The sequence below is a fragment of the Pelodiscus sinensis genome, chromosome 1 (genome assembly GCF_052426305.1).
Source record: "Pelodiscus sinensis isolate ZL-2025 chromosome 1, ASM5242630v1, whole genome shotgun sequence".
Lineage (NCBI taxonomy): Eukaryota > Metazoa > Chordata > Testudines > Trionychidae > Pelodiscus > Pelodiscus sinensis.
This window is the reverse complement of record NC_143052.1, coordinates 216,782,312-216,808,609: the sequence shown is the minus strand read 5'-3', so window position 1 is coordinate 216,808,609 and position 26,298 is coordinate 216,782,312. Positions and strand designations below refer to the sequence as shown.

Genomic DNA, 26,298 nt, shown 5'->3' with positions numbered 1-26,298 from the left:
GACTGGCATAATTTTGCGGAAATACTTTTAACAGAAAAGTTTTTCCGTTAAAAGTATTTCCGCAAAAGTGCGTCTAGATTGCACGGACGCTTTTGCGCAAAAAGTGCTTTTGCGCAAAAGCATCCATGGCTAGTCTAGATGCGATTTTGCACAAGAAAGCCCCGATCGCCATTTTAGCCATCGGGCCTTTTTTGCGCAAAACAGTTCTTCCCTGTCTACACTGGCCCTCTTGTGCACGTATTCTTGAGCAAGAAGGCTTTTTCCCGAGCGGGAGCATGAAAGTATTTGCACAAGAAGCACTGATTTTGTACATTACAAAGTCAGTGCTCTTGAGCAAATTCAAGCGGCCAGTGTAGATAGCTGGCAAGTTTTTGCGCAAAAGCAGCTGCTTTTGCGCAAAATCTTGCCAGTCTAGACGCACCCAAAGAGTAAAGGAGTAATGCAGTATAGGATGGCAATAAAATAATTTTGCTTTAATCTTCTTCTGTTGGTTTTAAAATTGATGCGATAGAAGCCAGGAACAAACCAGCTGTCTGCATGATTTACTGGAGGGAAATTAAACTCCCAAGGAGAAGCCTAGGGACATTTTGCAGGCTTTATAAATGTTACTCATTGTGACTATTAACCTTAGTCACAGTGAATCAATATGAGCAATGATACAGCAAAGGTGAGACATATTGTTGAAAGCTACTGTTTCGTAGTACAGTAAAACTCCAATTGTCTGGCATCCAGTGGTCCAGCAGTCCCGATAGTCCGGCACCAACTGGAACCCGGAAGTGTTCCGGTCAGAAGGACAATTGGAGCTGCTCCGCGCAGCTTCCCCAAGTCCGCTGGTGCTGCTGCTGAAACTGACAAGAGGCGGACTTGGGGAAGCTGCAGAGCAGAGCAGCTGGGGTGCTGCCGGGCGCCGACCAGGGGGGTGAGGGGCGGCGCTGCGAGACCAACCCAGCAGCACCCCAGCTGCTCTGCCCACTTTTCCCCAAGTCTGCCGCTGGTCAGTTTCAGCACCGGCGGACTTGGGGAAGCCTGGGGTAGAACAGCTGGGGTGCTGCCAGGTTGGTTCCGCAGCACAGCCCCTCACCAGTACCCAGTTTGCCCCACACTGCGCCGTTCCACCCCCGACTTCCTCCCTGACCCATCACAGCCCCCCTGCCAGAGTACTTCCTGATACTCCGGCATATCCGATAATCCGGCATCCCTTGGGTCCCAAAGGTGCCAGATTATCGGAAGTCTACTGTACTAGTTTCAAACAGTTTGCTGACTGCTAAAGAAACCTGGGAGTAAGGAACACTGAAGAGATACCTAGTTAAAAGGCAGAAGTATTTTCCAGCAGGTTCAAAACTCTCTCTTTTTTTTTTTTTTTTTTGGATCACTGTGTGCTTGGCTCTGCTTCTAGGTGTTGCAGCCTCCTCTCTGAGAATGCCAGATGTGATAGGAAATTCACTGATCTTTTTTATGAAAGGTTGCCATAACCTTCTGCAGAATGCAGCCACTGATCAAAGCCGGTACCGAGAAGAATCTAAGATGCTGTGTTTTACATTCACGAAATCTCCTCAGTTGGATTGTGGTTTTTCAGGGTATCAAATCCTACAAGCTCATCTTTATTCAGGTCAGCCTTTGAATTTAACCCAGTATAAAGGGATTCCAGACAGCAATTGAACTGCAAATGGCCTCTAAAGGTTTAACTGTATGAAGATGGGGTGCACAGAAAAGAGGTGGTTTTGACTGTACAAGGGTTCATGAGTAATGAAAGAATGTGCAGGGGCTGGAGAATTCCTTTTCTTGCAGTTAAGCAAAGCAGAATTCCAGTCCCATGGTGGTCCTCAGGTCTGTCAGCTCATAGCTCCTCTCTAATAGCTACAGGAGATTTGTTGGAGGGAGCCTAATTTAACAGAAGAGGTGGGCTGTGAATCTTGACAACTTAGGCTTCAACTCTCCCTTTCAAAGAGGTTGAAAAGAGGAAGGGAAGATGAAACCCAAGTTTATCAGAGATGAGGAACTTCCAGCTGCGGTGCTGGAGAACAGAAGTGGCTTACAGATCAGTGCAGTTCAATTGGCTTTTCTTGGTGGAGATCAGTTGTGTTATGATGAATACAAGGAATAACTCTTTCTGTATTTAATTTTAAAATTCTGGAAAAAATGCCCTATGCCTAGGATACTTAGAGAGAATTTCTGGGAGACAGACAGGAAAAGATGGTTGTAGTTGTTTAGCCAGCAGTTTCCTAAAAATAAGAGACTATTGGGATAACATTTTAACACAGGAACATTTTTTAATGTTTCTTCTACAAAAATTCATAAATAGCCATCCAACAATGACTTGGAAACGGCAATTGTTGTCTGAAAAGTCAGTGTGCCAAATTCTGCAGCCTAAGTCTAATCATTACAGTTTGAACTAGGATTCCCAATTGTGTGCCACTCACAAAACAACCTCAGCTGTAGAATCACAACAGATGCCTTCCATTATTTGAGATGGGGATGCAGTATTACCTATTATTAAGGATGCCTTACGCTTCCTAATATCAAACCACTGTGTTCAGTTGCTCATAACTTTACCAAACTTTCACTATTCAGGATAAACTTTTTCCTGGTGAATGTCTGCCTCTGGCTGAATTTTATTTTTTGGGAAAGTTTCAAGCCAAAATGCTTCAGCTATTTCCATGAATGAATTTACAGAAAACTATATCATTTAGCATAAACTGGTAACCTTTAATGTGAGAAGTTCTAAACTCTCCCTCTCCCCCCCACTCCCCTTTGGAGCAAGTACTTGACATTAGACAAGCAGGAAGCTTTTGTGTCAGTTTCCATGAAAATCCACATAAATTATCAGTCTTTGAAAATCCATCACTCACACATGTTCAGTGGAGAGGTTTTATAGTTTGAGCAGCTAAAATCTCCAAAGATTCTGTCTGTGCTGAGCATGCTCCCTGTACTTGTATCTCAAGGAGATTGGGCCATGCATAGGCCACAAACTGAAAAGCAGGGAGCCTGTCTTTGGTAAATGCAATGCCCCATCTTCTGGCCTAAGGCAGAGTAGAGAACCCTGTCTAATTTAAATACTTTAGCAGTCAATAGCCAGACCTGGGATGCGGGGGAGGGGTGGAGTAGACTGGGATGTAGGGTCTGGGGCTGGAGTGGGGAGTAGGGAGGATAGTGGGACTGAAGGCTAGCAGACAGGAAGATGGTAGCTGGGCCTGAGTGCCAGAGGTGGAAATGGGAGGGTGGGGGAAGATGCTGCAGCTGGGGTAGGGGATAGGTATCAGAGACAGAGCCATGGGGAAGCCTGGAACTGTCAAGACTGGGATTGGGAAATCCTGTGCAGGGGAAACAGCTCTAACAAGGAGCCAGGGTGGGAGAGGACAACTGGCAAAGAGAGCGAGACAAGTAGCCCAGTGAGGTGAGGACGCTGACAGTGGAGTGGGAAACTGAAACTGGCAGAGGGATCAGTGAGTAGACAACAAGGAGAGTGGGCAGGGAGAGAAACAGCTTAGAAATTCTGGGAGGGGAGGAATGGAGACTGGTGGGGCTCCCCCACTGATTTGTCAGAGAGCACTGCTGGCTGTTCCCCTACATCAGGGAGTGTGGTAAAGTGCACAGTTTGCTGCATTCCTCGCTCTGGCTGGGAAGTGCAGGGGGCAGACAAACCTGGGACCTTCCCTAGCCATTGGACTTGCACCCCTCCTCCGGCTGTGCCTGATGCAGCAGCCATGCAGAGGGACCTTTCATCTGGCCCGAAGGTGCTGCAATGAGAGAGGGCTGGGTACTCCTCCCTCCCCAGGGCAGCCTGCACACTGAACCCCTCATCCCCAGCTCCACCCCAGAGCAATGATTTAAATGAAACATGAACATTTTCATTTCATTTTCCAAAAAACACAAATTAATTGAGTTAATTACCCAAACAATGGCAGGTAAATCTTCTAGTAATGAATCATATAATCACCGGGGGAATTTCTATCTTCCTTTTGCAGCACTCAGCATTTCCCAGTCTTATACAGAGATGAAAAAATAAAACAAATCCCTTGCAGTAAGGGACTTTTGGCAACTTGAGGGGAGGGGAGGGGGAATGGGCAGAATGGTCTGTGCCCACTAAAGACACTGTCCTATGGAGCTTGAAATGCAACACAAAATTCCTGCTATAAATTGTGATACATTGTCCGTGTCCTGCAATTAAAGTACTGTTCACAGCATCCTTGGTTACATACACAGCCCTCTGGGGTGACAAAGCTGCTAGTTGCACGCAGAAAATATACATCTGACATCTGAACAGCACCAGAAGGTTACAACGTGATCCTGCATATCTATATTTCCTCTCCATGTAGCTTCTTAGGTCCATTTACTCCTTTCTCTACTGCATAATAAAAGAGACGATCTTACCCAAGAGGAGCAACTGGAAAGTGATTAAACTACCAAGATGAGAGGCCAAGGTGCCATCATAGAAATTTTTCTACAATGTCTTTGGTCAGACAAATAGTAGAAGTGCTATAGATATGAGTCTTGCAAATTAGGCTGAATTAATCAAATGACATTTTCGCTACCTAATGGCTAGGAAACTATGAATTACATTAAACATCATTACATTAAATACTTTCTATTTTTAGGAAATTCATCTGTAGTAAATGCCAATAATACCAAAAACTTTATCTTAAACAGTAAAATATCTAAAAACTTAAAGGTGCGTACTACACAACCACAAATAACTCTTTTCATAAAAAAGAGACAAATATTCCCAGTATGAGAAAGCAGAGAAATTAACTTGTGTTTTATCAAGTGGTAAGTAAAGTCTACTTGAAACAGAGATCTTTTTTTAGAGTGACTTATGTTACCTCTTCATGTTAGTGCTGGAGTGTAATTGGTATTATACTGCAGTAACACACTATGGACAAACTATGACTGACAGTGCAGCCCAATGTCACCCATTAAAGCTGTACATATATTGAAATACTGTATGACAATGCCATCATAGTACACATTATATGCAGAAAAGCCATTAAGGATAAGCCTTAGCATTTAGTCTTGGGAAAGCATATACTGTTGCAAAATTCAATGGAAGATGTTTTACTCGCATAACAATTGGACTAACAATGTATTGAATCAACATTCTGTGCTGTATCTGCATAAAAAGTTCTCATCATATCTTTTACTTCCATTGTGTACTCAGTCACATATAAGTTTAATATCTAATTAGAAACTGTTCTCTGATTAAAAATCATTTATATCAATCAAGGTACAAAGGAGATGAATAGACTGACCATACTAGTCTTCACTGTTTCAAATTACAGATTGTTCATTCTGTAAACTAAAACTTTATCAGAAAGAGTCAGCGGGACTAGTTATTTGTCATTTTCAAATACACACCATGCACTAATGATAACTGTCATTCTTGTAATCTCTTGGATCTCTGCATTTGTGTGTGCAAACCAGCCTCTTGAAACAAAGATCAAAATTCAGTGTGTTTTATGGACTAGTGTGTAGTCATTGCTTAGCAAAGGGAGAAGTTCTCTGAAGTAAGAACAAGAAAGTTAAGTGGTGCTGTACCATACAGTAAAAAAGGCCAACAATTTGCTAATGTCTCAGGAGCACACACTGGATTCACTGTGATTTGGAAATCCTGCAAATTAAGAATCCTATTTGACACTTTGTATCCTTTGTAAATTATGGTCTGGGAGTATTTACATTTTCTGAAAAGGTCAGATTTGAAAGTGCCCCATTTATCCCATTTAGATGCAAACTGAATCCTGGTCATTATGCTGTATTTGTCACTGCAAAGGTTAAAAACCTGTGTAAAGCCTTTAAACAACAGTGAGAAGAGACATTGAGCAGAGGCAAATTATTGAACAAGTGTTTCAGAGGAAATCTTTTTATACTTTGTAAGTAATTCTCTAGACAATATACTAATACAAAGTGAAAGGGAGAGCCTATTTTTATACAAAAATATAATTTTCCTGGTTTTCAAGGTTTTTTTTTATTTTTAAAACCAATATTAAAGGATTTATATAAAGCAGAAACTTTAGAAATGGCAAAAGGGCAAAACTATAAAACAATTATGGATTAAACTATTTAGTACAGAATATTTCCTCCCTGCTTGCTGGATATCTGAGTAACTGAACAACAATAATTCCCATCACCAAACAGGTAAACAAACAAAACCAAAAAATTATGTAGATGCCACCACCACTTCATACAATGCAACCCATGTATTCTCAGACAATTGAGATTAATTGCTATATTAGCAAATTAAAGCCCACCTACCTTCACAGGTCCATACTCATAATCGGATGCCTGCAGCAGATGCAGAACAGACACCATGAAAACATTCAAGGTTGCCCACGGTTTGTACATTCTGATGTTTAAGATCCACAGATTACAGTGCAGTCGATATCATGCAGCTGGAAGGTTCTGTTCCGAAATGCATTTCTTGCAACAATTTAAAAAAAGAAAAGTTTCCAGAATTTCAGTTGTAAATCCAAACAGAATATGCACGTGAGAAAGTAAATAACTGTTCTCTCGTCCAACACAATTATAATTCACCTAGACAATGTCATTTCCTAGACTGTTCTTTAGATACATTTGAAAGAAAATTTTAAGGATTTGCTTGGTTTTAGATGATACTCTTACAAGTAACCAGGTACAGATTCACATTAATAGTATTAAAAGATCTCCCATCTGGATTCACAAAGGGACTCAATTCATTTGTGGTCCAGAAAATTTAAAAATATGCTTTATTCTGTGCTCTGCGTTACAGCTGCCTTTTAAGATGGTAGTATAACGGCCAATGTTTTCAGCTACAGAGAGCTGTAATCCAACTCTGTATTAAAACTTTTTTCACAACCCTCGTGGAAGCTTGCAGAAGCATGTGTCTTAAATCTGATACAGACTTTGGCAGAAGCAGAGTCAAACTTTGGCTCTAATCCCATTCTGTCCCTACCAATAGCATAGCAGTTTTTAAACTAACTGATGCAATCTAGACTGCCATTATTTTAAAAAGATTACCTGAAACATGAAACTTCAGCACACGTTCTTACACAGCACACATATTACAATAGCTAGTTCTTTTATTTAAAGAACATACCCTTTTATATCTTCTGGGCTCTAAGATTTGCTTAAAGGGGTTTCACAAAGGAAAGTGAATAGTTTAAACAAATAGTTTTCTTTAAAGAGACCTTAGGAAGCAATAGATTTAAAATGAGTAAGTCTTTTTATTGCAGCAAAAGAGAAATATATTTTTGAACAACAAAACAAAAAGGATTTAATGCATTTTCTACACACATACACTGGCCTGATCTAGTAATTTTTATGTAGATGAATAGTTCCACTGAAGGCAACAGGACAATTTATATGTGAAAAGACTGCATGATCAGACTACAAGATGTAAATATGAACTAGCCAGCTAAATTCTTAATATGCAGATCATTGGTTTCCGATCTTTGACTTCCAAGTGGCAGCTCTCTCAAATCCATTTTTTGCATTTCTGTAATCGTCAATGGTTTGTATAATTTCTTCCTGAGTATTCATCACGAATGGCCCTAGGAAGGAAAATAACTTTAATCCAAAGCTTTCCGCTGTGATATGTTAAGGGGAATCAATAGGCTTTCTATAGATCCTTTGCCAAAGGGGCAATTTTACCCTATATAGTGGAGTTTCCCACTAAATTATAATAAATTAATTAACTAATAATTTTAATTCATATGCTATTTAATCTAAAATATTTTAAACTCAAATGACTCATTTAACACTTGGCTTCTCTTCTCTCCTTCCCATATTGCTATCCACCCCAAGTACGGCATGACCCGGTTTGATTTATTGTAAACTTCCATTTGGAGGCACTACTTCAGTGTGTTTTAATGTGGGGAGGCAATGCATCTTAGCGGATAGAGCATTAGACTGGTACTTGGGAAACCTGGGATTTCTTCCTAGTTTGGCAACCCGGGGTATGTCACTGCACTTCTCTATGCTTCAGTTTCTTCATCTGTAAAATGGGGAGAATGATAGTGAAGTCCTTGGGTATGAGAGCTATTGCTGAAAAGTGCAATACTAACAGCTAGGTACACTTGAACCTCTTTAATCCAGCAACCCTGGGATTAAAGATTTTGCTGGGCCAGGGAGGGTGCTGTGGATCTGAGCATGAGAAGGTGGAGGTGAGGTGCTAATCTGCCATCTCACTCCTGGGGACACAGTGGTTCCACGCTCCCCACCACTCCCAGGCACCGCCCCCTCTGCCGCTATGGGAGTGGTGGGGAAAAGCCTCTGTTTGCTGTCGTTCCCCCAGCTGGGAGAGAGGGGAAGAGGCAGCATGGAGAGCTGCCTTCTCCTCTATACAATGGGTGTTCCCGGAATAGGGACACCTGGAGTACACAGGTTTAAGTGTATTAGCAGCCGTGCAGGAAATCTCAACAGTATCTCTGTAAGATCTCTGGCCTGTATTACACAGGAGGTTGGAGTGGATGATCACCATGCTACCTTCTAGTGTTAAATTAATAGATTCCATCATATTTACAAAATGAAATCAACTGCTGCAGTTACAGACAATTATATTTAGACTCCCTTTACAGAACCTGACTCAAAGCCGATTTAAGTCAAAAGAAGGTCTCTTGTTGACTTTAACGGGATTTTAATCCAACTTTAAAGATCTTAATGAACGCAGGACACACAGAGTCAATGGAAGTATAGAAAAACTCGAACTTAACTGGCTTCCTAGGAAACAGCTTGCTCCTACTATCTGCTCCTATGGGTCCCAATTTTCCCCCTACCCACTGCACCATGTCCTGACTCACATCTCTCTCATTTTTCCAGGATACAAATGTCGGCCATTGCTGTCATATCTGAGCACTTCCCACGTCCTCTGCCCCCCACCAAAATCAATAGCAATAACAAAGATCCTAATGGATTTTATGGAGGTTTTTTTAGGGTTCATGTTGTTTTTTAAATGTTTCAAGCAAACATAGATGGGGAACATGTTAAAAGTGAAAAGTATAGTACTTTAAAAATATAGTACAGGCAGTCCCCGGGTTACATGGATCCGACTTACATCGGATCCCTACTTACAAACGGGGTGAGGCAACCCCGCACTAGCTGCTTCCCCCCAGCAGACCAGGGAGATGCGAAGCTAGCGCCCCCCCCCCCAGCAGACCAGGGAGATGCGAAGCTAGCGCCCCCCCCCCCCCAGCAGACCAGGGAGATGCAGAGCGGCTTTTCTCAGCAGACACCTCAGCTTGAGAATAAAGGACTGAGGGAAGTGAGGTGTGGGAGAATAAAACTGAGCTCTGGAGAAATGTTTGGCTAGAGTTTCCCCTACAATATGTCCCAGTTCTGACTTACATACAAATTCAACTTAAGAACAAACCTACAGTCCCTATCTTCTACGTAACCTGGGGACTGCCTGTATATGTTATTTTTAGAATACAAAGAATATACCGTTAGTACAACAGTACTATCTCATATTAAAACAAACTGGCCGGGGAATATGGGAAGCACTGATTTTCATTTTCAATCACTATATTTTTGATGAAAAAGAATATAACAGGCTCCAAAAACTGGTAGTTGTGGGAGATGGTCTTCATCCTTTTAATTCTTTCTGCTTGTTTACAAGGCAAAACCATCAACTGACCAGTGGCTTGTTGATTAGAAATACTTACCATGTTGTACCACAGATTCCTTAATTGGCTCACCAGCGACTAAGACAAAATGGCTTATTTCAGGACCCTAAATTGATAAATAGAATCTATTAAATAGCAACATATATTTAGATTATATTTAAAGAGACATTTTACAGACTGTCACCTGTACTGGCATTTTATGGGGAAAAATGCTAATCAGTATCAGGACAGGCTGAGCATAAGCAACTAATCCTGACTAGCTCTGGAGCAGAGCATGTGGCTCAATTAATTCATCAGACCCAGCTGGGGAAGAGCAGAGTGATGTGGGAACTTGGAGACTCAGCTGTGACTGGCCCCAGAAAGAAAGGATGGCAGAGCAGGAAGAAGCTGGGAAAGGTCAATCCTCCTCCTTCCAACCACCTTCTGGCATTTGGCCTGGAGGTAGACTGGGAATAAGTATCCAGTCTGAGGAGAACCAGTCTAGGAAAGGACTCTAGGGAAGAAACCTTGAGTGAGGGAGAAGGCCAATAATGTCGCAGTGAACATGGTGGAAAGGTAGCTCCGGAGCAGCAAAGGTGGTTCTTTGGACTAGAGACTGCTTCTGTTCCCCCTTAGTCCCAAGAACCATCCAGCAGCAGACCTACCTCCCCTCACAGAGGCCATGTCCAGTAGCAGAGCCACTGCTGCATTGTGCCATGGCAGGCCTCATGGGAGCACATGAAAGGGATGGGGTCACACAGACAAAACAAGGAACAAAAAGTTTTCCTCTGGTATTAAATTCTTTCTGTATAATATCTGCCCACATGTATACTTTAGGGTTAAAATTCAGGTGCCAAAATAAATTCCTTTCAGTTATTTAACAACATCTTATGCACAAGGACAGGTCCAGACGAACATTTCCACATGCCAGACAAAACAAAAAAGGAGAAACACTGGAAACAAAAATCATCTTAAGCCAAAGAAATGTAGCAAAACATTCAAGCCATAATTCTGTGAAGCCTGCTCACAGTAGTCCATCGAAGCCAATGGGACTACTCACATGAAAAAGGATTTGTGGAATCAGGCCCTAGATTATCACCAATTAAACTGGTAGTTTCAGGCTGCAACAATAAAATATGAGCTCAATAAAAGCAGTTAATTAACCTTGACCTCAAAATAACATATGACTTCATCACATTTTTTGCATTTGAAACCATTAGTTACAGGATTCTGCACCAATTCAAGTTTTTGTGGTTAGTAAACTTCAAGAAGCTAACATAATTCCCAGCTAAAATCATTAAGCAAGTATTTGTAAGTTGATCCTATGAGGGGATCTGCACATTCCTTATAACTAATCCACACACAGAAGATCTTTTGTTCTACTTACAATTACAAGGAAAAAAGAAAAGTTGGGTTGATTATCTCAAGTGTCTCAAATAAGGACCTAATTTAGATTTAATAAGATAATAATATGACAACAATTAAATGCTGATTTTAGGTTTATCAGTGAACAGACAGACACACATTATTAAACTTTTGAAAGATGGTTTTAGTAAAAAAAAATTGCTGTTAATATCATGGCGATTGCAACCAGAAATTATATATATAATTAATATAATCAAACAACTAATTTAGGCCCTGATCCTGAATGCAGGGAGAGAAATGAGGTGATGTGGCAGCACACAAGGATCTATCAGCACCAAGAGTGTTTCCGAATCAGGGCCTTTGATATCTGTTCATCGATAGCACATCAGAATGATGATAACCATGAATTCAGTGTTCAGTGTCCACATAAGTCCAGTTTATGCACTAAAGCCTAGCCCAGAACAGGAGGCAGTGCAGGTCCCACACATCCCAACAGGAAGATTCAGGGAGGAGAACTGGCAGAAAAAAAAATAATGAAACTGTAGAATACTTAGACATTTTTCCAACAGCTCTCTTTATAGGAGACATTGTGCACAAATCTCCTGGAGATAAAAACGGCTGTGCCGACCCTCATTTCACATTTATATTACAGGCGCACCAAAATGCTATGTCTACACATCAGCGTTAAATAATGTAGTGCGTGTCTACACAGCAAGCTTGTTACTTTGAAATAATCAGCTTCTTACTCCGACTCCTGTAACTCCTGTATGAGGAGTAAGGGAAATCAGGGGAAGAGTGCTGTGTAGACAGCGACAAAAGTTGAAATAAGCTTTTTTGACTTAAACTATGTAATTATCGTAGCTCAGGTTCTGTAGCTTATTTTGAGTTTAGTTCTGTTGTGTAGAAGTGCCCAGAGAGATTTTCCTGAGGCTCAAGCCCCCATTATGCTAGGTGCTATACGTACATATTCAAGGAGATGGTCTCTACACTTAAGAGGGTGCAACATCCCATCTATGGCGAGTCAGATCTGCTTCCTCTTGTGGTGGAATGGTGTTCAAAAATGTTGCCTCCTCTCTACCCTTTTGATGCAAGTCATACCCTTAAGAGCACCAGCCAGGACAGCAACAGCTATAAAGAACTGTGATTTCTTGCTACGCAAGAGATAAAAGAAAATGGAAGCAAATTGTGTTCTTCCCCCTTTGCACGTTTGTACATGCACTAACTTGTGATCCTCAATACGTGTTTATGTTACATGTAGTTAGAACACAGCTGAGATGTTTACCAAATATTAACTACAATGTGGTGCAATCAATCCACAACTTCTCTTTTGCTTAATTCAGGGATGGGGAACCTTTTTCGGGTCAGGGGCCACTGACCCACAGAAAAATCAGGGGCTGACACAAGTGAGATGCCAAAACAAACAAACAAACAAACAAACAAACAAACAAACAAACAAACAAACAGTCTCTGATGTGGCCCCTGACTGAGGAGAAAGACACTCCCCACATTCAGAGATTAGGGGGGGCCTAAGCTAGTAGATTTTGTGTGCTCCAGCCCCATGGGCGGAACAATGGAGGGACTGCAGCATTAGTGCAGGCTCCCCTATTCTGGAGAGAGCCCCAAGCATCTGGGGCCAGATCTAGGCAAGCCAGGGGCCACATCCGACCCCTGGGCCTTTGGCTCCCCCACCTCTGGTTTAACCTGTCATTTTTAATGCCCTCAAATGTTATAAAACAGAATGAACCCCCTCACTTTTGACTGTCTAAGAGGATATCTAAGAGGAAATCTAACATAAAAAAGGACGGAAAAGAAAAAATATAGAATATGGGGTTAAAAAAGTTAAGGTCTGAACAAGAGGAAAAAAAGGAGAAGACACAGGTTTTGGTGGAGGGAATTCCACATCCAATGGCCACTATAGCAAAGGCGCTTCAGAGGGGATCTAGTCACATGCTGGAATATGACACACAGCTGTGAGGCATATGCTGTCAGAATGTAATTACCTGTCCAAATGAGAGTGATGGAGGAGGTAACAAATATAGCCACTAACAGTGTACAAACCAAGAACAATTGCAAGTCAATTTGACACTTCATAAGCAGTCAATGTGCAATAAGCAAGGAAAGCGTAACATGATCCCAGTGCCCTGAAGCAGTGAGCAAATGTAATGCTGTGTTCTGAAGCGACTGCAAGCAAAAGAGATGAACAGCTGGATGCTTCACAAGGAGGAAATTACAATAATAGAACCTCATTGTCTTAAAGACACGTACTGCTGTTGCAAAATTATCATGGGACATAAGGGCATAGACTGAAGCAATTGCACAATTGAATAAACACTTTTGGACCATGCCAAATACAGGATTTGTCAAGGAAAGGCAGCACCGCAAGTCGCATCAACATCCTTAACCTTGCTCTGTATTTATAAGTGATTCTTCTTACTCAGCAAGCAAGAGAATCCACATGGCTGCTTCTCGTCATGACTTCTGTATTGCTAATATTTCAGACTAAGTGGATATATTTGGCATTTATCTTATCCCTCAGTCAGAACACTGTTACATATTTCAGCAGGAAATAACATCAACAAAGTTGATATGTCATCAACTGTATACGAACGGCTTTTTACTGCAGTCATGTCCTTACAGATTACACAAATTTCTGCAGTGAGTCAATCTAAGTGGCTAATGATTTAGAGCCCACAGGATATGAATGAAATCTGACTGAACATTTCTCATCAATAAGTAGCCCCACGCAGCTGAACAGTTTTGGTAACACATTGTAGAATGGCTGCACGATGGGGGTGGAAGTCAGATTATATCCAAGTGGCAATTACATTTTTTGAGGATGATGGATTTTATAAAAGAAACAGAAGATGTAAGATTGGATTCCCCATGTGCATTTCAGACTTAGACCAGACCCTATCTTGTTCACATAAGCAAGGGGTCGACAGCCTTCAGCATGTGGCTCATCTATTCCACTGATGGGCCATGAGATAGCTCCCATTGGCTTACATTGACCATCCACAGGCATGATCCCCCCACGGCTAGTAGAAGATGCAGGGGGCCATCCCTGCAGATGGTCAATGTAAACAAAATAACTTGCAGCCTGCCAGCAGATTACTCTGAAGGGCTCTGTGCCGAAGGTTGCTGACTCCTAACATGACAAGTTGGTGGGACCACATGCATGAAGAAAGTGAACAGAAATTAGCCCAGCATGGTGGAACACAAAAAACTCTGATATCTGTGAACTCATCATAGTTACATAAACTGTAAGTGAAACATTGGTGTTTTTTGGTATTTGAATCAGCTATCGTGTGCTACAAAATTTCTGATAAGTGGCACAAAATACCTTGTCTCCAACTGACTGGCAAATAAGGTGGCCAGGATCCTGGTTTTTGAGCAGCAAGTCTGGTCAAAAAGTGGACCTGACAGTGCCTAGTGAAATCTACTGACCAGACATCCAAAGTCCAGTTTCTGAGGGCAAGAAAGGTGGGGAAGTGTGGAGTCATCTCCTGTGCCAGTCGCTACTCAGGTAGGGCCACCTCTGCTCCTATCTGCAACAGACATCTGCGGCTCCCAGCCCTAGCTCATTTATAAACTTTAGCGCCGTGTTGAGAGCATGAGTGCACTCACCTGAGTCAGCGCCTCCTGATCCACTGAGGGAGGGGGCAGAGAGGAGCAGTAAGTGATAGAGTAAGGCAAAAAGAGGACCAAAGGAAGGGTGGGGCTTCATGGAGAAGGAGGGTCAGGGCAGGAGCCGGGTCTCGGGGGAAGAGACAGGGCAGTGGTGAGGCCTGCGGGGGGAAAGGGAGCAGGAATGGGGCCTCACAGGAAAGCAGTGTCAAAGGGGAGATTCTAGCACTCGGGTTCAAGTGCCCAGTTTTTAAATATTACAGATTTGACAACTGTACTGGCAACATCCCAGGGCCTGTCTCAGTTGCGGTAAAGGTCCGTTCACACTGTGCTGTCAGAAAGAAAAGAGGCCCTAGAGTAAGCAGAAATGGCTGTTTGAGGCCCTGTTCCTAGCTGCTGATGGAGAAGGTGTGGCCTGAGTGTACTTTGACAATTATCTGCTTCCTATCACCCACAGGATAGGGTTGCCAGCCCAGAGTCCACTCCCGCACCCAAACCTCTAATAGGGCCTGCACCCTCCACCCCTGTCCCAGCTCTGAGTCCCTTTAACACCCCAAACCCTCATCCCTAGCCCCAGCCCAGAGCCTACAGCTTCATCTGGAGCCATCACCGCCCCCCAACATCCCAGTCTCCTACCAAAATCCAAACCCTTCCCTGAACCTTGAACCCTTCATATCTAACCTCACCTCAGGGCCCACACCTCAAGGCGGAGCGCTCTCCCCAAACCCATGCCCAAGCCTGGAGAAAGTGAGTGAGGGTGGGGGAAAGTGAGCAATGGAAGGAGACGGATGGAGCAAGCAGGGTGTGCCTCAAAGAATGGGCAGGGCAAAGGGCACGGCAAGGTGGTTCAGTTTTGTGAGATTAGAAATTTGGCAGCCCTACCACAGGAGACTGTGAAAAGCAGAGTGTAAACTGGAGCTGCTCTTAGCCTAACTCACACCAGCAGTCAGACAAGATTTTGCCAGGCCCTAGCATATAAGAAGTGCAAGGTGCTTTTTATTCTCCCCATATATCCCCCTTTCCATCTCTGCCCAAAATGCAGGACCTGAGGAACTGATGTTTGGATCCACTATGGAATTTAGGCACTTAAAAATCAGGGAACAAACTGTGAGCCACCAAGCTGAATTAAGTGCCTAGACTTCTTACATAACGAATGGGGAAAGATAGATGCCTCAGAATGTGATCCACAAAGTCAGCATGCTAGGCAGGGAGCCTTGTAAGCTAGCCAGTCAGAGAGATGCACAAGAGGGGTGTGTGCTAAGCCCCATCCCTCTCACAGAGTTAGGTGCCTATGTCTGCTTCTGAACCACAAACTAGAGGAAGACATCAAACAGTCTGGTAGCGCTTTAAAGACTAACAAAACATGTAGATGATATCATGAGATTTCATGGGCACTGCCATCCCAAAGTGACCATGAAACTTCTTCAGATGACGGGTCATCTGAAGAAGTGGGCTGTGCCCACAAAAGCTCATGATACCATCTACATGTTTTGTTAGTCTATAAAGTGCTACCAGACCATTTGTTGTTTTTTATTTTTTTCCTGTTACAGACTAACTCGGTTACCCCTCTGGAACTAGAGGAAGACAGGCACTTCTTATCTAACAAACATGGGGGTGGGGGTGTCTATCCAATAGCTGTACTCAAAGACTGTCTAACTTTACCCAAGACAGCCAGGGAGTGGGAAAGGCAGAGGAGTTGGTTCAAGTCCCCTAGCATCTGCCTCAAGAGGAGAAGAGGAGAAAAGGAGTCTCTCACCTCACAAGGGAGTGCCTTAACTACCATGCTACAGAGTATTCTGTGGGTTTCCCTGAATCTCTCTTATTGCAATTATTCCACTTTAATTGAATATTTAAATATTAATAGGGCCGGTAAGAATGACTCTCTAGTATAATGGTGAAGGCGCTCATTTGAGAGGCAGCAGATCCCTGTACAAATCCCTTCTCCCTCAGAGGGAGAAGTGGAACCTGAACTTGTGGTATCTCCCATCCCATGTGAATGCTCTCGCTCCTTGGCTAAAGTTTATAAATAAGTTTATAAGGCCACTTTGGGTGGCGTTAGATGGCCTCTGAGCAGACCTGCTAGATCTGACCCCACAGGTGAGTTAGGCAAAGGTGTGTTTATCTTTTACAGCTCATGAATTGCTCAGATAGGTACCCAGCCATCTAGAGCAGAGACATCAGTGCTCTTGCCCAGAATCAAACATAGCCTCCTAGGGAACTTTTACCATACAACTTAGGCAACTGAGTGGGAGTTTTGTGGATCAGAGCGATGCCTAAAGGCAGGACTTAGGTGCCTAAATACCTTCATAGATACTGACCTGAATTAGATCTCAAAAGAAGAGCTAACCTGTCTCAGCACGGAGTCTCCAGAATAGAGACAACCCACCTTCGTATTCCATAATGTAATCTTCACAAAAAAAGATAGTAAGTGCAGTGGAGCTAACAGAAAAGGTAGCTATGGACGAACTAAGCTAAACTACTGCGTTTCAGTGGCTATATAGACAGTAGTCTGAAATTAGGACAGGAAGACACATATATTTTTCTGAAATATTTTGCCTATTACTGCTCCTACAATACCCTCTACTGACAGCCTCAGCACAGTATAGCATGTACCATAGATGGCTCCAGAGTGAACACAAGGTCCAAACGTTACTTGGAAATATAAACTCTGAAAGCACAGATGGAATGGTATATGACAGCAAAGTTGTGAGAGCTACCTTGACTCCACCAGGCCTCATCTCCATTTCAGGATCATTCACACTAACCTGAAAGGACAACTCATATGATACTAGTGGGGAAGTCTGGGGGTGAAATATTATTTACACTTACATTTATGGGATTTTAACATTTCAATTCTCAGGTCAAAAAAAAGGGTAAATCAGTTCCCTGGTGTCAGCAAAAGAGAATTAATGATCTATGCCCCTGCAGCTGTTTACATAGAAGTCAATGTATATTATACAGAATGTATATTTAAATTTCATACCTGGACAAAACTGGATGACTTTTTCCACTCTCAAGACATCCAAAAACTATTTTAAGAGTTCATCTGGCATACTCCTGACCTTTATTTGATCTTGTAACCATCAAGAACAGTTACTGAAGATTACAGATTGCATTTTCTATTAAAAAATATAATTGCAAAAGGACTGGCTGATTCATAGGAATTGGTAATGTGCTTTTAACATCTCTGTGATCAGTTCAACTCCAGTCCTCTCTGTCTTTGTATTTATATTGTGCTGAGCACTGAAGTCCGGGTCAGTAATTGCTAGTCTCTGTCATCTAATGGCTGGTCAGTGGCCTATCTAAGGGTATGTCTACACTAGCTCGTTAGTTCGAGCTAAGTAGGCAAATGAGGGCAACTGGAGTTGCAAATGAAGCCCGGGATTTAAATATCCCGGGCTTCATTTGCATGTTCCCGGGCGCCGCCATTTTTAAATCCCCCTTAGTCTGAACTCCATGCCCGTGGCTACACACGGCACGGAGTATGTAGTTCGAATTAGAGATCCTAATTCGAACTACCGTTACTCCTCATGGAACCATTACTCCACGAGGAGAAATGATAGTTCGAATTAGGATCTCTAATTCAAACTACCTACTAACTAACTACTCTCCTTCAAAACTCCTGTCCTGGAGTTCTGGAATAAGGTCTCCTCCAAGCAGAGAGAGTCTTCATTCACGCACCAACCCATGTCTGAGCACAAGCAACTCTGCACTCCTTGTGTATCACTTTCTATTCTTGGTCTGCCCCACACCCACTGTCCCACTCTATGACTCTTCATAATGTGAGAGAGGACTAGGACCTAACCAAGGTGGAGTTAGAATTCAGCAACAGGACACTCCAGGAAGAAGGTGGCAGGTTGATCTCAACAGGGTATAGATGAGGCTGATTGAGATTCACATCAGGCTTACTTCCCAGCAGAACACGCCCCATTTCACCACAACCCCTTATTCACTGGAGGCTCTCCAGAAACCAGAGAAATAATGTTCACTTGGGGATTAGCTGCTTTTTTTAAAAAAAAAAAAAGATTACTAAAATTGAAATTTGCCTTCTTTGTGAAAGTGGACACTTCACTTTTACCCGGTTAGAATGTTCAGAATTATGAAAGAAGAAATAAAGGCGCTGAAACAAACAGCTGAGGTGGAATTCTGGCCTCACTGAAGTCAATGGCAAAGCTCCTGAGTTAGGATTTCACCCCTAATCTGACGTGTTTCCAACACCAGGGGGGAACTGATATGTATTATGAAAAAATAAAAAAGTGGTTTTAAGACTAGTTCTAAATGGACATGCCTGCATCTTCCTAGTCCTAATATTTCTTATGTATACTTGCATTTTCTGTGCATTAAAAGACTGGCAGGGGGTGAGAGGGGAGTGATGGAAATACCAAAGAAATAAAATTGATAATTGCAATCCAAAATCTTTTACAGAAATAAGTTATAAACTCTAGGCATGAGGACAGGATCAGAATTACCTTGTTTTCTAACTGAACAGAGTCGCCATCATCCAACACAGCTGTGTAGTGGGGTTCTATTTTTTGTTGGGTATCATCAGTGCCTTGAATAGACCAGATATGTAAAAAAACAATGAATGATACAAAGAAAGTTGCAAATTATGCAAATCATTCTTTCTGCTGAGAGCTATTTTGCTTAAGAACACACATAATTTTCTTGCATTCATCTTCACATAATGGTTCTCAACCAGGTTGTATCTAGACTACACAGTTCTTCTGGAAAAAGCTTTCTCCGCTTCTTTTTTTGGAAGAAGCTTTTCTACACTGGGCCAAATGTCGGGAAAAAAACCTTTTTCAGAACATCCCTTTTTCCTTGTAAAACGATGTTTACAGGGAAGTCAAAAAAAAGCGTCTGCTCTTCTGAAAAACATTTCGGAAGAGCAGATGTGTTCCTTGGATGCAGCAGAGTTTTTCCGGGATGCCCCCCTCCGTGGAACTGCAAGCAGGTGTCAGAAGGGCCACCAAGCAGGACCAGTCTTGGACTCACTGGGGCCTAGAGCAGAAAGCTGAAGGCCCTGCATGGGACTGCAACCCAGAGCTCTGAACCATTCCACCTTGAGCTGAAGAAGAAGCCTGAGGAACTTAGGTATGTCTAAGGGCACACTTATTTCAAAATAACTCATATTATTTCAAAATAACAGAGTACACGTCTACACAGAAAGCCTGTTATTTCAAAACTATTTCAAAATAATGGGTTTCTTACTCCAACTCCTGTAACCCTCATTTCACGAGGAGTAAGGAAAGTCGAAGGAAGCACGTTCTTCCTTTTACTTCCTGCTGTGTAGACAGTACCTAAAATTGAGTTAAGCTATTTTAGCTATGCAAGTAACATCACTGAAGTTGCGTAGCTTGACTTGACTTTGTCCCCCAGTGTAGACGTGCCCTTCATTAACTTCACAGTGCTCTCTGTGGCATGGAGTTCCAGGTAATTGCCCTGATCACTATCCTCTAATGACAACCCTGGATTTATCTGCACAAACCCAGTAGTGGTTGCACAGGTGGGCTGTGGAGTTTTTATAACATGTCTGGGGGGGAAGCTCATGAAGAAAATGTTTGAGAACCTCTGTTCTAAGATTCCCACTCTGCCTTTCACACATACCGACTGTCCACCTCAGTTGTCTTTTACTTTACTTTCTGCAGCTGATGAACAAAAGCCATTTCTCCGCCTTCTGTTAAGCCCAATACATCCTCTGACAGACCATGGCTACAGGAATTAGAGTACTGTCCAGTTGAGAGAAGAAGTGTGATGGAGGTGAATGCATCAGATAGATTAAGTACAGGAGTTCTCAACCTAGGGATTGCAAACAGGTCTGGAAAGTGGTCACTGCCATCTTTTTCTTTATGGCTAGATACGAGAGGAGACAGATGAATCCCTAAGTTTCTTTCTGGTGTAACATGGTGTTGCTCTATAGAAAATATTGAGAACAACTGCAACAGTATTAACACGTATGTTAATAAAAGGGATAAAAAAAGAGGCCTAGAGAAGAGGAATGCCTTTAATTTTAATAGTCACATTCTTATGAAAACTATTTGATACATATTCAAATAGGATTATTATTTACTTTCATATTACATTTCACACCCAGTATAGCAGTCCCTCACAAGGCCCTGCCTACCACTTAGCGTTCACTTATACCTGTAATATTGGTCTTAAGAAGATGAATAGAATCTTTATTGGGTCCTCTTCATCTTGAATAACTACTAGTCACATATTCACAGGATGTAATTTAGTTTTTCTAGTTGTTATGAAGACTTCCCCTAACCTCACCACAAATTCTTATCTCTACCTGATTGGTGGACTTTTTTATTAGTTGTAGGCTGCGGGGTGGGAATACTTTTCAAAACTAATCCCTTGAATTATGTTAGGAGTAAGAAATGACTTATTTTTCTTAAATTGACATTTTTAAGCACTTCAACATGGGGAAGGCTTTAAAATGGACAAATTAAATTGCAATGAACCCCTTTCAGATAAATAGCATTTGTATATTGGAATTAATGTATTTCTTGTAGGCTGGTACAACTCCGTGCCTGCAGCTACACGAGACACCGAGTAGGTAGTTCGAACTAAAGATCCTAATTCAAATTACCGTTACTCCTCATTCCATGAGTAACGGTAGTTCAAATTAGGATCTTTTATTCGAACTACCTATTCCATGCCGCGTGTAGCTGCGGGCACGGAGTTTGGACTAAGGGGGATTAAAAAATGGCGGCGCCTGGGAACATGCAAATGAAGCCTGGGATATTTAAATCCTGGGCTTCATTTGCAACTCCGCTTGCCCTAATTACCCTACCTAGCTCGAACTAACGAGCTAGTGTAGATGTACCCTAAGTCTATAAGGTGCCACAGGACTCCTTGTCGCTATAATAGGGAAGGGCAGAGCTAAATTTCCTTAAATGCAATCATGGATCACTGAAAGGGCAGCTGTACAAGGACAGTGAATATACTCATCTGTGTTCTTTTGGGTGCATAATGTAGTTTGATATTCAAAGAGTGCTGTTGGAACCAATTTGTTCTATATATACAGAAAGAACACAAAAGCATTAATTTTGAAAACTGCATTGTGCTTTGCAAGCCAACAAAATAAAGTCTAAAAGTGGCCCATATTCTAGGCATAGCATCAGCTTCCTTTTAAGAATGACCCATTTCACTTCCTACATGATTTCTCTTCTACTGTTCTTCCAGGGAATCAGGATTTAGACTTGACTAGCGCAAGTCTGCCAAGGAACTGCAGGCTTGACTTTATATGGGATTATTGCTCTCTCTCACTCATTGTCATAGTACATGGATAGGAGCCACAAAGTTGTGATTTGAAGAAACATTTAAAATGTGATACATACATAGATGTAATCCGTATGTTTTGTTTGTGTTCTAGCAATTTCTGGCACCATGGTTAAATGGTAGGCCTTTGAGTAAATTTTGTAACATCGTACATTTATTTTCCAGTACTGCAAAAAAGTGTGTAAAATGTTTGCAAAAGGGCAGTAGAGCAGCACAAAAGAAAATACAGGCAGTCCCCGAGTTACGCGGCTCCGACTTATGTCGGATCCGCAGTTACGAACGGGGCCCTCCCTCTCCCTGGTCTCCAGCAGACCAGGGAGAGGAAGCAAAGCAGCAGAACACGCGGGCAGCGGACAGCCCAGACGCGTCTGGGCTGTCCGCTGCCCGCGTGCTCCGCGGCTTTGCTCTGCTTTGCTCCCCGTCCCCCTGTCCGCTGCCCGCGTGTTCTGCCGCTTTGCTCCCCGTCCCCCTGGTCTGCAGACCAGGGGGATGGGGAGCAAAGCCGCGGAGCCTGGGGTTCTTAACTTGAATCTGTATGTAAGTCAGAACTGGCGTCCAGATTCAGCCGCTGTTGAAACTGATCAGTTTCAGCAGCAGCTGAATCTGGACGCCAGTTCCGACTTACATACAGATTCAACTTAAGAACAAACTTACAGTCCCTATCTTGTACATAACCCGGGGACTGCCTTAGTGTCTATGCTCAGAGGTGATTTCTCTTATATTTTATCAGTATAATTATTTTTTCTTACATTAAGCAAAGAAAGTTTCCAACAAAAAAAGTTTTTAAAATGACTTTCAGTTATAAATACAAACAAATTAGATAAATATTTTCCATCACTGACCTTGGCCAAGAATGCTAAGTCTAACAGTGAAATTCACAAAAGCCCCACTGAAAATAGCTGTGCTGCAAGTGTTGCTTAGATTTGGCTGTCCAAACATTTGTAAAAAGAAAGGGAAAGCAACCTGAAAAAACAGGTTTTAAATGTACACTGTAATATTTTCAGTGTGTGACTATCTCAACTACTACTTATGTGTTCCCCAGTATTTTGGGGTTTTGTTTTTTTTCTGGAGCTAAGATTTAAAAACATTTGAAAATTCTAGTATTATAAGGTATATTACTCAACCCAGTTGGATGAAAATATTCAGCTAGAATCACCACATGACATGCAATCAAACTTTATACTGCTACCAAATCTTGTTCTTTTTGTTTCTGGTTGCCAATTTAGAGCAAGGTTGTGACTTGCCCTAATCACACCTGCACAAGGGAGTGGAAGGTGATTTAAGATACTCCGGCACAATCTAGCATGAGCAACTCATCTGGCAGGTTACAACACAGGGGACAGCTGTTTCCATGATGCTACTCCCCTTCTAGAACATCTGAGTAGGAACACGGAATGGGAGGGTCCTTGACTCCATCCACATATGCACCAGCTAGCACAGCTGAGCAGGCACACATAATCTGTGCCTGGTAGAGGGCTGACATGGATACTCTGAGCAAGAGGAGTGGCCAGAAACCACATTAAGACACTCATTCAATCTGGCATCTGGTGTAACTATGTGCTGCCCCTTTAGGATTGCCAGACGGTTTCAACAAAAATACCGGACACACACGACATTACATCAGAATCTGCATTACATCTTATTTAGAAAATACCGGACATTTATATTTTCTCATGTATATTGTCTCAATTGGTTTCCCGAACAGAAAGCTCAAATACTGGACTGTCTGATTCAAAACCGGACACCTGGTAACCCTATGCCCCTTGCACAGGCCTGGGGCAAAGCCAAAAGTTAGCCTACAGTAAACAGTTACGCTCATCATAAGCACATTGCATCAGAGGGCATATTTAAGGGGGTGATGCTGCATGAGAAGGGAGGAGTCCAGTTCCACATGACAGAAGACAGGGCTGAAGATGGAAAAGACAGGAGAAGATGCTGAGCCTAAAATGTTGACTAGGCCTCAGAGATTCTGAGAACAGCCTAAACAGGTTGGCTATGTCTACACTGGCAGCTTCTTGCACAAGAACAGCTGTTCTTGTGCAAAAACTTGCTTGTTGTCTACAGTGCACGTGTGTTCTTGAACAAGTAAATTTACAGTATCGCGTTGTAAAACAGGGCTTCTTCCGGAAGAGTTATTCCTCTCCCCATGAGGAATAAGCCCTGTTGCGCAAGAGCTCTTCCACATGAGGGCAGTGTAGACAGGCAACATGAATTTCTTGTGCAAGAAGCCCCTATGGTTAAAATGGCCATCAGAGCTTTCTTGAGGAAGAGGGCGTCCACACTGCCATGGATGCTCTTGCGCAAAAGCACATCTCTTGCGCAAAAGCACATGCCAGTGTAGATGCGCTCTTGTGGAAGACTTTCTGCTCAAGAACTCTTCCGCAAAATGGTTCTTGCGCAAGAAGCTGCCAGTGTAGACGTAGCTGCTGTGTCTTGGGACTGTTAGTTATGTTTAAAAATCTGTAACACTACAGTGCTTTCCTAAAAGTGACTATGGTTAAGAAATTCCTTTATGAGGCCTGTATCCCTTGCTTGCCTGCTACATTTTTCTCTGAAAGAAGGTCATCATGCCTACAGCAAGGTGGAGTTCTGGGGCACTGTAACTAAACTATCAGGGGCTTAAAGGGGTGATGCATGCTGGTAGTTTACTGTGGCTGGTTTATAGAGTCCCATGTCCCAAAGAAGGGTGTCAGGCATAAGCTCTTCATCCAGGAGTGTGTCTTAGAGATAGGAACAGTGACTTTGCTCTGCCCCAACCCAGTTGGCCTAGAATGGAATCTAGTAGTTCGCACCATTCAAAAAAAAAAAAAAAAAAGAAAAGATGAGAGAAAGGCCATTTATGGGAGGCAACATAGCTTAGTGGACAGATCCGTGTGCTGGATGAAACCTGGGTTCTCTTCCTAGTGCTTCTATTGGCTTGCTAAGGGTACGTCTAGACAGCAGTGCGATTTCAGGATACTTCAGGTATCCTGAAATAGCTATTCTGCATCTTTTAAGCAAGCCCATTATTTCAAAATATAACGGGCTCACTATTCCAATGTCCCTGTAAACCTCATTCCATGAGGATTAAGGGATGTTTCAGAATAAGTGGTTTATTTTGAAATTTGGTGCTGTAGAGACAGTAGTAAATTTTGAAATAAGCTATTTTGAAATTAACTCAAAATAAGCTACGCAATTTGCTCAACTTGCATAGCTTATTTCGAGCTAAGGGTGCAGGGTAGACACACGCTAAATGACCCTAAGCATGTCACATCAGTGTCCCATGCCTCAGTTTTCCCATTTATAAAATGGGATAAATAATATTGATCTTCTCTGTAAAATGCTTTGAAAGCTACTCATAAAAACGACTATATAAAAGCTAGACATTATTATCATCTGACTGGTTTTTGTTTAAAAAAATTAAGTAAAGAGATGGAACATTTCACTCTTCATATTCCTTGATTTGCTCAAGACAATATCTATGTCATTTTGTTATAAAGTTCATTTTAATGAGCACAGTATATAAGTTGCCTCATATGGTATATCCCTGCACTGTTTGGGGCCCCATGAGTACTTTGTGAAGACATAGGAATCAGCCTAGAATCACTTGCTGGACAGGGTCATCGTCATAGTCAGTTTTACTATGTTGTCAAACCTCTGAGAAGTGATATTGACAATTAAAGTCTCATCTCTTAATGTAACTGAGTTCTTTGGGATACTTTTTATTAAAACCTGATAGCATCAGTGGCATATGTTTTAATACCCAGTGGAAGTGAATAGTATAAACTATTGCACACTGACAGATCACTGTGGTAAACCACATACTTTTATTATTTTTATTTTTTTAAGTACAAGATCTAAATTATTTTTAGGCCTGATCTTCCTTTTTTCCTGCAGAACAGTAGTTTTCAGAAGCTGAATCCTCCCTATTAACAAGTGAAATAAGAGTTTAATGGGAAACTTACCAACATACAAATTGCCAGACAGTGTGTAAATAAAAGATGTCCATCCTGAAATATAATCAAGCAATATTAAAGGTTAGCATTCATAATCTTAATGTACTCGTATTTAATACTGCATGGAATTATACTGATACTATATGCTTTGGTTTCCACGATACATTCCATAGTGGCTCTTGTAATTATATAGATTCATTCCAATTTAAAGTGACACTACAATTTAAAAGCTCGTATTTTCATCTGCAAATTTTGTATCTCCTAAAAGTAATAACTGAGATTACTAGAACTGGAAACAATTAGATATTTTTTCCTTTTTTTTGTGTGTGTGTGATCACTTTTACTATTTCTTCTGCATAACTATCCAGTTTCTTCTATTATTTGTGCAGAACTTTAGCAAAGAAAGTGGACAGAAATATCACTAAAAATAACCACAAAAATATGTTCAAAAATAAAAACAAGGTGAAAGTTCTCCAATATTACTCATTCTGGAAAAAAATTCCCATGTGTCTGTTATG

At 41.9% G+C, this 26,298-nt stretch overlaps 2 protein-coding genes across 9 annotated transcripts in view; both read right to left on the bottom strand.

Annotated features, from left to right (window-relative positions):
- The window catches only part of VEGFD (vascular endothelial growth factor D), a 39,352-nt gene extending 32,322 nt beyond the window's left edge, over positions 1–7,030 (bottom strand). The window contains exon 1 of the mRNA XM_014573467.3: positions 6,247–7,030. Coding sequence (XP_014428953.1) covers positions 6,247–6,336 — 90 coding nt within the window. The 5' untranslated portion in view covers positions 6,337–7,030. The remainder of the gene's footprint in view (positions 1–6,246) is intronic.
- Positions 7,031–7,173: 143 nt separating this feature from the next.
- PIR (pirin) overlaps positions 7,174–26,298 on the bottom strand; it is an 81,651-nt gene continuing 62,526 nt past the window's right edge. For 6 of the 8 annotated variants that reach the window (XM_075914348.2, XM_075914341.2, XM_075914360.2 and 3 more), the window contains exons 7-10: positions 25,790–25,834; positions 19,028–19,110; positions 9,630–9,696; positions 7,174–7,520 (exon numbers count right to left, since the gene is read on the bottom strand). In XM_075914348.2, coding sequence (XP_075770463.2) covers positions 7,405–7,520; positions 9,630–9,696; positions 19,028–19,110; positions 25,790–25,834 — 311 coding nt within the window. In that variant the 3' untranslated portion in view covers positions 7,174–7,404. Of the gene's footprint in view, positions 7,521–9,629; positions 9,697–10,629; positions 11,450–19,027; positions 19,111–21,264; positions 21,580–25,789; positions 25,835–26,298 lie in introns of those variants that run through there. The other 2 variants (XR_016348229.1, XM_089775067.1) reach the window with 2 other exon arrangements.